Raw genomic sequence first — 12,349 nt, 5'->3', positions numbered from 1 at the left:
CCAATGTAACTAGTCTTGTTAATTCTTACTTGGCAGAATGATTTGCTGGATGTGGTGGCAAGCATAGATTTATCACGGAAGACTGTTAAAAGGATACGAATCAACTTTGTCTTTGCTCTCATTTACAATCTTGTCGGAGTTCCTGTAGCTGCTGGTATGTGATGATTCTGGACTTTGACAATGTGTATAGTATTGCATTTTTTTTTCTTCCATGGAACATTAATTGCAAGTATATATCAATTAAAAATTCCTTATGTGAGAGAAATTTGTGTGGGATAAAAAGAAGAAAGCTGCAGTTGATATAAATATGTTGCACAGAAAAAGGAAAAAGGGTTGCAACTGATACCCAAACTCATTCTTAAATGTTCATGCAAATTATAGTGGGTAGAAAAAAGGGAAGCTTTTCCAGTTTTATTTATTTATTCATACATACATACATACATACATACATACATACCCTACCTATCTGACTAGGTTTCCCCCTGCCACTCTGAGCAGCTTCCAACAGAATATAAAAAAATACTGACATTTCAGACTTTAAAAGCTTATTGATACAGCGCGCCTTTTTTTTAAAACCGCCAATGCATTCCTATGGGAAACCGTCAATACACAGTGGTGCTTTGCAAGACAAAAAAATTCACAAGACGAAAAAACTCGCAGAACGAATTAATTTCGTCTTGCGAGGCACCACTGTATTTATAAACCTCCACCCCAGAGACGAATCGTCGCCTTTTACTAATCTCAAGCAAGAATTTAAGAGCTGTGTGGAGTGAATTATTGATTGAAGAGAGGACTGGTAAATATTCGAGAGCGGAGGAAAAATTCTATGACGCAGTTTTTAATGGCGTCTTGCTAAGACAGGCTTGTTGAAGAAAAACGAGGGGAGGAGGACCAGGGTCATTGGAATGTGAATGATGGATTGAATGTGATAACCTGGCAGAGCCCCTTTGTGATATACGTGGCAAGCTTGGGAAAATTAATAGGACAAACCGAGGACAAATCTTTGAAGAAGGGGAGGAATGGCGACTGTCCTTATGAGATATGACTTTTGGAGTGTGCAAAACCCACTCAGATGTTGTTTGTTCCTAACCTGCTTGTGAAGACTATCAGAGATTGCAAAGAAAGGAATACATGATAACAACAAGAAGATGAAGAAAGTAATAAAGAGACTATCTGGACAGATCTGGATAGAACTGTTTGATAAAAGCAGTAACAGAAGTGATGTTTTGATCCTCGTTCGGAGCTTGATGTATGGGTACCCCCAACAAAAATTTAAAAATTTGGCTGTATAATTTGGAAGTAATATGATTTGGAAATAATGTGATTGGATTGGCCTGTTAATAAAAATTATGTTTAAAAAAAAAAAAGATACAGGGCTGCCTTCAGATGTCTATTGAAAGTTGTATAGTTGTTTATTTCCTTGGCAACTGATGGGGGGTGCTCCATGGGGAAGGCGCCATTACTGAGAAGGCCGTCTGCCTGGTTCCCTGTAGCTTCACATCTCGCAATGAGGAACTGCCAGAAGGCCCTCAGAACTGGACCTCAGTGAACAAACTGGATTAGATTTACTTACTTGCTTAATTTTTGGCATTTGCATGCTGCCCCATAACCCAAAGTTATTTGAGTGAGCTGAACTTCAGAAGAGGGCCTTAAGCAATGGGTAGGCAGGTACACATGAGAAAAACCTGGTTCCAACACATTTATGAGTTTAAAGGTTAAAACCAATTAAAAGGTGATGGGAAAAGTCAATGGACCAAATCTGGCCTTGCTTTGGACCAGCTGCAGTTTCCAGACTGTTCTAATTCCAGCTGTTTGATTAAACATGCAGTGTTACAAAACTCTACAATTGACACTCTAACTAGGTCCTCTGCAAGTCCATAAATCCTAAACTTGGGTTTTGCCTTCAGCTCTGCTTTGTCACCTACATAAACACTAATTTAACATGCTTTGATTTTTTTAAATGCATTTCAGAATCATGTTTGTGACTTTGTTCTTTAACATCCCCTAGAGTTATTTCCAATTTCCCTCCCCAGGTGTCTTCCTTCCAGTTGGTTTGGTTCTGCAGCCTTGGATGGGCTCTGCAGCAATGGCTGCCTCTTCCGTTTCTGTTGTGTTGTCTTCTCTGCTGCTAAAATTGTAAGTACAGTATCCTCAAGCTTCTCATTCTTACTTTCATGACTTGCTTGTGAAATCCATGGTTGCATTTTGAGAAAAATAATTTGCTCTTCCAAAGAGGATAACCAGCAAGCTGGGCTCTGTCCTACCTTTTGAAAATTCAGGTAGGACTTACCTGTGCCTGCAGTTTTCCAGAAGAATCCGCTGCCCCATAACTGCTGTTCAGTTCAGTGAGCTTTCAATAATGTATTTTTAATGCATTGCTTGTCTCATTCAGCCTCATCACAACTCTATATAGAGCATGCCAATTTTTGCAGTTATTGCTGATTGAGCTCGTTAGCCTAATTACTGATTTGATCCTTGGTTAAATTGGGGATCAAATTAAAGTTGTCTATCCAGACTAACAAATACTGTTAGTTGCTGAACTACCATGGTTTTCACATTCCCACTTTGTCCTCCTCAGCCCCGGGACAGCATTTTAAGAGAAGGAGACTTTATATCCACACTTCCATCCCAGTTAGGAATTCCTCCCTTTGCACAAAGACATTGCAGGCAACATAGAGAACTGTCTGGCTCCTCAGCCTGGTCTGTTCTGGTTATGGATGATATTGTAACTGGGTACCTCTGGAGCCAGTCAGGGGAGTAAACTGGCACAGTTTGATTTGATTATTGATTATTTAATTTCTGTACCTCTTAATATTTTTTTTAAAAATCTCTTTAAGAGGGGTACAAAAAAGACAACTTAAAGCAAAATATTACAGAAACACACAGTTACATATAAAAATGTTACATTAATACAAATTTATGAATATATAAAATCAATATCAATTCATCTTCCTTCTGACACACCCTCCCTCTCAGCCTCTAGGTTCTCATCCAGAGTCCAGACTACAAGCTTTAATAATTATTACCTGAATGATTAAATTGCAACCCTGTTACTGATGCAGAGGTGATTTTTGTGCATTTTCCCTTCCCTTTAGCTATAAGAAACCTACCTGTGAGAAATATGAACGGCGTACTCATGGCCAGGTGAGGCAGAAGAGCCCTTCCGAAATCAGTGTCCACATTGGAATTGATGAAACTGGACCAAGATCCCCAAAACTGAACCTCATGGACCGAATTGTCACTTACAGCCGAGCTTCCTTAAACTCCCTCTTCTCTGACAAGCGGTCCCTTAGCAGCATAGTCCTCAGTGAGCCAGACAAGCACTCCCTTCTAGTTGTAGATTCACGGGAGGAAGATGACACAATTCTCTGAAAGTCTTCTTTTTGCTGAGAAGTGGACTTGGTCTCTCTTCATGCACTGATCTATTCTGGAGGTTGACCAGCTGCACTGTGTTTCCGATCGTTTTGAATTGGATTTCAATTGCTCAGTTGACCAGGGCAATTATATCCCCACCCCCCAAAAAAATCACTTCTAACTCAAGAGGCTGGCAGTTTCTGCAGTGCTTTGCCAGTATTAGCAAGCCAGAGCTTATCCAAAATCAACACTCACAAGCCACAGTATGCACTGGAAGCCAGTGCAGAGCAAGACACTGCTGAGCTGCTGGGATCATGAAAGGGCAGTCACCAGCACATGGTTTCTAGGCCATGTCTTTGCATGCAATGCGACATTATTTTATAGAGTGTGAACAAGTAAGGATAGAAACCATGGTTTCTTTTTTCCTTTCCTTTTTTTTTTTTTTTGAAACACAGATGTGCCTTATTTTGTAATGGTTGTCTTCATAATTTCTTCCTAATTTGCTATGTGTAAAATGGCATTTTTCAGAAAACATTGCAACACAGGTTTTCCCATGATTTGAATAAAAGGGAAACAATTCCCGTTATTTGTTTCTCCTCCCCATCCCAGCTGCAGATCTATAGACAATTCAGTGCACTCACCCGAGGCTACTGGTGAGAACGGTGCTTTCAAGTGTGTAGAGGAGCTCCACTCTTGCCACAGCCACTTCCACACAAAGAATCAAGGAGTCAGGGCCATGCCTTGTGATGTTTTTCATTACTCAAAGGTCTATGTCTTTGTAACTTCATAAAGATGGAGTGGCTCAGTCGGCAGAGCATGAGACTCTTAATCTCAGGGTCGTGGGTTTGAGCCCCATGTTGGGCAAAAATATTCCTGCATTGCAGCAGGTTGGACTAGATGTCCTTCACGGTTCCTTCCAGTTCTATGATTCTGTGATCTGAGATGTATGCTGGTGAGTTTGAGATGTTTGAAACTGCAGAGTTTAAAAAGATGTGTTTTCCTTCAGCGCTTTCAGGGAGCTCCCATTCTTGCATTTCGAGTTTGAGGTTTTTTTGTTTAGGTTTTTTTTTTTTTTTTTTAAGGCTCCTGAGCATTATTTATTTATTTATTTCTGAGCAGATCGCAAAATTTCATCTTGGAACTTTTAATTTCTTTTCCATTTTGCTCAACTAAAAAATTGTCATGGTTGTCGCAATGCTACCGCTACAGTTACAACTATGCTGGCTTGGGTCTGTCGGGAGTTTTGCAGTTCAGAACATCTCGAGGGCGTAAGGGTTGGGAAGGCAGTGCTAAGCCAAAGTGTGGGTTCTGCATTGATGGGAAGCTATTGTTTTGTCTCCCTGCATCACAGAGTTTAAAATACATTTGTTATATTATTTAACTTTTAAAGAGATTTGCGCTAGGTTTGCCCACGTTTCTCACCATGTTTACAGTTCAGCAGGTCTTAGATTATAATCCTTTGGAGTGAATATTGCCAAGTTGATGTTTGAACAATAGTTGAAGACATACATTGTAGAGTCCTTTAACCTGATAATAGAGGCATTTTTATAGTGTTTAAAGTAGCAGGAGAGAGGACCACGGTTCAGAAATCACCAGGGCTCTTGTTCCTGACCTGCAGGGGCATCAATGCATCAGTTTTAGTCATCATTAATCCCATTCCTAAAGCCATACTTAGGGGGGAAATGAAGCCAAACTGCAGCTGTTTCACTCCCACCCCAGGTCATGATGGGATAATAAGAGTGCAGAAAGTATATCAGTGAAAGTCCACTGCCAGGGAGTAAGTAATCATCTGACTCAGAACCCTGACCCTCTCTGGCACATACCCTGTGCAGGTCTGTCCCACATTCAGGAATCATGCTGGCCCGCACCGGCCCTTCTCCTTGGCAGTTATGTGGCCACTCACCCCCTGCAGCCTCAGTTTGACTCAAGTGACTGGGTTTACCAGAAAAGGGAGTGGGGCTGGCTTCAAAGGAAAAGCAAGGGCCAAGGGCCCCTTCCTGTCACTTTGCCCCCTTTCCCCTGGCATGTTAGATGCCAGTGTTGGGTCCTGTGCCAGCCATCAAACACCGCTGGCAAGAGTGGTGAAAAAATATGTGTATTTGAAACTAAGTAAATTGTGTGCTTTAAAAATCTTTAAACTAGAAATGTTTGTAAGACTGCAGCTTAACTGACCATAGAACACCATATTGACTGCCCAATAGTGGCTGGGAAGCTCAATGAAATATTTTCACAATCATGTTGCGTTTCAAAATAGTAATAATTATGGAAAGATACTGAGGGGCGAGGGTCTACAGAGAATAGTTTTTGATGTTTGATCTGTGTGAAACAGAAATCTTGGAAATAAATTTATTTTTCTGCATCTCACAGTTCTGCCCTTGAAGTTATATTCTCCCCTCCCTTGTAATTTACACAAAGCATGCTTGAAATATTAGTTGGAAAGAGCAGCCAATTTCTTTCTGATGGAATCAGCCTATTAAAGCAGAGCTGGTGATGGCTTCACTCTGAGAAACAGATATTTTAAAATTTTAATGGCATGCCAGTCTGGGAGCCTTTACTTGCCTGAATAAATATCCACTTTACTTGCTCTGCAGTTTCATTGCCCGTTAAGCCTGCAGTGAAGAGCCATTAACTTCCTGTCCTGCCACCTCAAGAAAATCTGACCCATATGATACCTCAGTTTAGTTCCTGTTTGTTGCCTGATAAATGGTATTATTCTAGAACAGGCATAGGCAAACTCAGCCCTCCAGATGTTTTGGGACTACAACTCTCATCATCACTGACCACTGGTCCTGTTAGCTAGGGAGGATGGGAATTGTAGTCCCAAAACTTCTGGAGGGCCGAGTTTCCTATGCCTGTCCTAGAAGTATTACAGTTTTCTTCCTTTGGAGCAACAGTTATATGTCAAGGCTTGTATTGAAAGGGTTGATATCTAAGTTGAATTATAGCTAGGGAGAAACCAGAGAATTGGTGTGGAGGACCACACAGTCGGGTCTGTATCAGTTGACGGTGGATGTTTTTGTTTTTTGAGGCTGAACAAATCTGCACTTTCCCCTTTCGAAAAATATTTGTGACGTGTTTTGATGAAACATTTACAGGATTTCAGCTGTCACATCACTTTGATCATTCACAAGATAAGTTGTGGGAGTAGGTGCTATCTTTTGGCAGGAGATGAGCTACGAGCATTTGCCATTCATGATCATGTCATAACAATCTTCCACTCTTCTCTGTGTCTCTTGTGGCAGAAAATAGAAGGTAGAATCCATATTGTTTCACTGCCAGCTGTTAGATTTGGTTTCCTCTCTGTCCTCTTAAGGGCTACTGGCCAAGAAATAGGATAGTGTATTTTAGTGGCTTCCTTACAGAAAAGATCTGAAAGAGGATGTGTTTTATCTTCTTTCTTCTCTATCTTTATTTTTCATCTTTGGTTTCCTCTGCTCTGGGACATTATTGGGGTCCAAGGATTACATACACACGAAGATAGTGGATAATTGGTGGAAGGACCCTGACCGAGAGGCATGGAAAGGAAGACTCTCTAACTCTCAGGGTTAGAGACTGGGAGAAGAAAGGAAAGCTCCCAGGTGGCAGCTGGGAGAGTTCACTACATCCTGTGTGAGACCAAAGTTACAAGCTTCCTTTGACAAAGGACTCTGCTTTTCTCTTTCTCTTTTTTTTTTAGTTTCTTTTATCTAGTTGTATTATGAAAAAGCTTTAATAAAATCTAATTTTTAAAAAATGAAAGAGGATCCAAAGGCACTGTTTCCTCAGCAGCAGAGTTAGTGTGTAGCTTTTATCTACATTGTAGGGGGTCCCTTGGGGTCACTTCCAACCCTACAATTCTATGATTCTGTGGTGGTTTGAAATGTACTGCTATCACATACTTGATGCAGAAGCCCACCCAGTGTGTCTTCCCTTTCTATGTGTGATTTGCTAAACTTTTTTGGAATGTTCATCTTGATGCTTTGTGAATAATAGCTTATACTTGGCTTTAATTCAAAGAACCAAAATTGCTTTACTGTCTTGACTGTACAGTGTTCCGATCAAATGTCTTCTTCTTTCTTCTTTGGCAATCACTCATAGCCGAGTAAGATTGTCTTCCATGAACACGGTTTTAGCAATGAGTCTGTAAGTGACTGTGGAGGCCAATTCTGGATTCACACGTCCTTCCACAGTGGGGACAGAGGTTTCCAAATGGGAGTTGATCACGGTGAGAGTTTGCCAAGCGTGCCTTCCTCCTAGCACGTTTCTCCCTTTCATCCTGAGTTCAAGTGTCTTCAAAGTCCATGAAACCTTTGGTAAAGGCTATTCTCCAAAAGGAGCACTCGCAGGCCAGTTTTTCCCAGTTGTCGGTGTTTATACCACATTTTTAAACATTTGCCTTGAGAGAGTCTTTAAACCTCTTTTGTTGCATTATGCTTTCTATTTTTAAGTTTGGAATAGAGTAATTGCTTTGGAAGACAATAATGATCTATCTGTAAAACATGACCAGTTCAACAAAGTTGATGTTGAAGAATCATTGCTTCAACACTGGTGATCTTTGCTTCTTCCAGTGCACTGGCATTAGTTTGCCAGTATTCCCAAGTGATGTGTAAAACTTTTCAGAGACACCGTTGATGGAATCTTTCGTGGAGTTGGGGATGGCGTTTATAAGTGGGATCTCTTCTCTCTCCCAGATTTTTTCGATAAGCTTGTGAAGTTGTTGTGTAAGTTCAATTCCGCCCACTTTGAAGACTTTGGCAGGTATCCCATCAGGTCTGCTGTTTTTGTTGTTTTTCATTTGGTTAATAACTGTACACAACTTTCCCAGATTTGGAGATACTGCAAGCTGATCTCTGATTTGTTTTTGCAGAATTTGTGAGAAGACCTCAGCAGCTATGGCAGAGTTGTGGTTAAGGAGATGCTGGTATTGTTCTTTCCAGCACAGTGGAATAGCTTATTTATCTTTTAGAAGTGTAGTACCATCTGTTGAGTGTAGGGGGCATATGTCATGATTTATTGGCCCATAGATGGTGTTTGTGGCTTTAAAGAAACTGTGCATCATGAGTGTCAGCCTAAGTGCTGGATTTCTTGAGCTTTTTTTATCCACCAGGTATTGTTTAGTTTTCTGGTTCCTCTGTGAACCTCAGCCTTAGCGTTGGCATAGGTTTTTTTCTTAGTGGCGCACTCCGAAAGCAGGTGGTCCTTAAAAGTCGTTTGGAAGTAATCCCACTTAATGGGATCTTGAAGGGCTTGAGTGTTCACTTTGCACTTTTGTTTCCTTCCTTGAAGCCTGCATTGAGGGTATCTTGATAGCCGTTGTGGAGCGTATTAATTGGTGATCTGTCCAGCAGTTGTCGGAACTTGTCATACCTCTGGTAAGGAGCACATCACAGTGATCTTCAGCTTGGACAACTACATAGTCTAAGACAGTGATGGCAAACCTTTTAGAGACCGAGTGCCCAAACTGCAACCCTAAACCCACTTATTTATCGCAAAGTGCCAACACGGCAATTTAACCTGTATATCTCATTTTTTCTGTGTTTCATGTTTCTTCTTTATGACTGCTGTTGTAATAAATAATCCTTCATAAAAGTTATTGCATTACATTCTTCATTAAATTTTCTTTCCATTGATATATAATTTTATGGTATAACAGTGCTATTTTTCTTAAAAAATGTTTAGGGGTACTCTCATATTGACTCAAGAAAATCACCACGGGGGGTGGGGATAAATACAGTTCAAATTGGGGGGAAAATACAGTGGTACCTCAGTTTTTGAACAGCCTAGTTCTTGAACTACTTGGAACCTGAGGAGTTCAAACCCGGAAATGAGTAATATCAAGGTTGTTTACTGCACATATAGTCAAAAGTAAGATTCCGTTCTGGTTGCTGTTGCCAACTCCTCCTTTTCTAATAGTCCCAGGCCACAGATCGAAATCTTGCCCAACTCTTGCATTAAAATCACCCAGGAGGACTTAGGTGTCTCTGATAGGATGGTATCCAGCTGAGAGTAAATGTTTTTCTTTAATGTCTTCATTGGCATCCAGTGTTGGTGCATAAGCGCTTATAATAGTAGCCTGTTGGTTTTTGGTGAGCTTTATTCAAATGGTTGACAGTCGCTCATTAATGCCGGTAGGGACTTCTGACAAGAGCTTCACAAGATCATTTTTGATAGCAAAGCCTACCCCATTTTTCGATGTTCTTGTTCAGATAGACCTTTCCAGAAGAATGTGTAGCCTCCTTTTTCTTCCTTCAGTTGTCCCTCACCTGCTCTTCGAGAGTCTTGAAGCGCTGCAATGTCAATGTTAAAATGCTGCAGCTCTATTGCAATGATGACAGTTCTGCATTCAGGGTGCTCATTTTCTGTGTTATTCCACAAAATCCATATATTCCATCTTCCAAAGTTCAATTGTCTTTTATAACCCCTGGGTGGTGACCCCACTGGGTGTGGTAATCCAGTCAGGGAAAAAGGAGGGTAGACTACGTCTAGGGCACATTTTTTAGCCCCTCCCCCTTTTCAGGGTGAGCAGAGTGTATGCTAAAAAGGGCTGCTCAGTCATGGATACAGCTGCTGAGCTGCTCAACTGCCTCATTCCTTGAGTCAGAACAACTGAATCTGTATTCACCGCCCATGTGCCGGTTTATGACTAGGGGCTTCCAGATTTCATGGTCCTGCCGGCATTACCATTGTCAATCACCATGGGACTTTGGGGGGTTTGGGATGGGTTTTTGAAAGATGCCTGTGCGTGAATTTGTTTTATGTGTGTAGATCAGTGTGTGCTGACCATGACACAGTCTTTGCAGTAAGGCTCTATTCCGATGGCATGAGTATCATGACGATTGGTAGATTCCTATCTGCTGCAGCCTTCATCCGCCCTCACATCCATTGTAACATGACACTTGTTATCTTCTGCCTGTTCTGCCGTTGCGGACTTCTTGGATCCTTATTTGCCTAGCTCCTCCCCTTTGACCTTACTGCCTTGCGTGAACCTGCTGGGAGTCCAAGACTTCCAACAGCTTCTTTCACAAGGGTCATAGGAACGTGAAAGCCCACTCACCACGACAAGGTGATGATCTAGCAAGTGAGTCCGATAAAATGTACTCTGCCTGTAAATATGGTTTGTTTCCTGTCTTGAGCACATTTCATTTATTTACAGTTTTATGTTAACTCATGTGTGTTAAAATATCAAAAAAGCTATTTTAAAAAAGCTGTAGAAAAAGCTATGCATTTACATTTTATTTGATTTATTTATTGCTCTTCTCCACTGTTAGGCAAGATGTTCTGCTGTCTGCTTCATTTAAATTACTAGCCAAAAAGTAAATCCAGACATAAATGCAAGTCAGGGCTTCCCTTTCCTCTAGATCACATTTGGCTGGCTGGCAAACTGAATGCTGATTTAATCATCTGTCTTGTCCTTCCCTCCCTGTTTTGCCAAGTAGGATGTCTACCTTGTTAGTTTTTTAAAGCGCTACATGTACATTTATTCAGTTAAATGTACACCCATCTCTCTCTTTTTAGGTGTGTCTGTTAAAAGCAATTACGTTTTCTTAAAAAATGAAAAACTGTTTTCAGATAAGAGTTGGGTTGGTGATGTCACTGGTTTATATCCATCTGCTGCAAATATGCAGTATTGATGGGCTCTCCAACCTTTTCAGACCTAGGACCTACTTCTAACCCGAACATTCATTTGGGGACCCATTTCTTAATCTGTTGCCATATTTTTCATGGTGGCAGTGCCCCTGTTGCAACCCATATTGGATTGGGCCACCAACCACTAGCAGGTCCCAACCTACCAGTTGAAGGCCAGTGGACTAGGAGATAAGATAATCTAAACAAAATGCAGTGAGTGCAGTTCCATTGGTGGTTCAATGCTCACATGATGTGTGTATGTGTACTCCTGCAACTGGTAAGATGGTTGAAGCTTACATAGCATTTTCCCATTGCTTTTTTAAAAATAAAACATGTAGGTATTTTAGTACAAAGGTGACTCACTGGTGGCTTACACAGGTCCAGGATTTCTGAAAACTTGACTGAAGGTTGCTTTACAAGTTACATGACAGCTCACTTGTTTGTTGCGACCGCTGGTCCCAACTTCTCAGTAAGCAAATCTAACATGCTTAGTGTGCACACACCCATTATTATTTTTGGGGTGCCTTCCAAATGTTTTGGGTGAGCCCAGTTTTGTAGGTCACCTGTGACAATAAGAATGGCCTTTCCCAATCTCCTGTAAAGCTGTCCTGCATTTTTAAGGAAACGAGAAATGTTTTCATCTCCTTGGGACTCTGATTATGGGTTCTACAAAGTACTATTGTGAGTACACATTGGGTTGCTTTTAATTTTCAGCTGAAAAAATCATAAGTTCTTGCCATGACTATATGTAATGTCTTGATTTTCAGGATACGCTCTGTAAAACAAAACAAAAAAACCAACAACTTTGTGCAATATTTGCTTTTAATGCATAATATTTTACATTTGGCAGGTATGCCACAGTTATAATCTTGTCAAGAATGTGCCTTCAGCTCTATAAATGTTATATCACAACATTACAAGACTGGTTGTGTGTGGATTTTTATTTGAAGGGCCCCATTATGGTTTCATTCAATCTGTTTCTGTTCAGAAATCTCTCACCTAGCTAAGCACCATTCAAAATTACATTCTTTAATTAGCGCCACACCACCACCACAATGCAACACTCCTGTGGGATTCTTTCCCATTGCAATATATTTAGAAAGAAAAGGAAGGGGAGCAAGGAAAAAAGGAAGAGGTTCTACCTTCTGGATGAAAAGCCAACCCCAAAGCACCACGTCACTTAACTAGTATCTGTATAAATGGGTGCCAAATGGATTCATGCTAGGGTTAGCTTTCCTATATTCTTCCTGTACCGTCGGAGACAATGTGCCTCTGCATATCCATTGCTGAGAATCACAAGTGGGGAGAGGGCTCTTGTGCTCAGGTTCCACTTGTAGTTTTCATAGAGGCATCTGCTTGAGTACTGTGAGAACAGCAAGCTGGACTAGAT

General features: G+C 40.9%; 1 protein-coding gene across 6 annotated transcripts in view; it reads left to right on the top strand.

The window, feature by feature from the left end:
• The window catches only part of ATP7A (ATPase copper transporting alpha), a 49,230-nt gene extending 37,349 nt beyond the window's left edge, over positions 1 to 11,881 (top strand). For 5 of the 6 annotated variants that reach the window (XM_083423369.1, XM_083423368.1, XM_083423370.1 and 2 more), the window contains 3 exons: positions 37 to 154; positions 2,034 to 2,136; positions 3,096 to 11,881. In XM_083423369.1, the coding sequence (XP_083279495.1) occupies positions 37 to 154; positions 2,034 to 2,136; positions 3,096 to 3,372 (498 nt within the window). In that variant the 3' untranslated portion in view covers positions 3,373 to 11,881. The remainder of the gene's footprint in view (positions 1 to 36; positions 155 to 2,033; positions 2,137 to 3,095) is intronic. The other variant, XR_014507184.1, reaches the window with a different exon arrangement.
• Positions 11,882 to 12,349: the final 468 nt, after the last annotated feature.

The sequence above is a fragment of the Podarcis tiliguerta genome, assembly GCF_965153285.1.
Source record: "Podarcis tiliguerta genome assembly, chromosome: Z".
In the NCBI taxonomy this organism is placed as follows: Eukaryota; Metazoa; Chordata; class Lepidosauria; order Squamata; family Lacertidae; genus Podarcis; species Podarcis tiliguerta.
The sequence above is the reverse complement of the archived record's forward strand: the minus strand, read 5'-3'. Positions and strand labels throughout refer to the sequence as shown.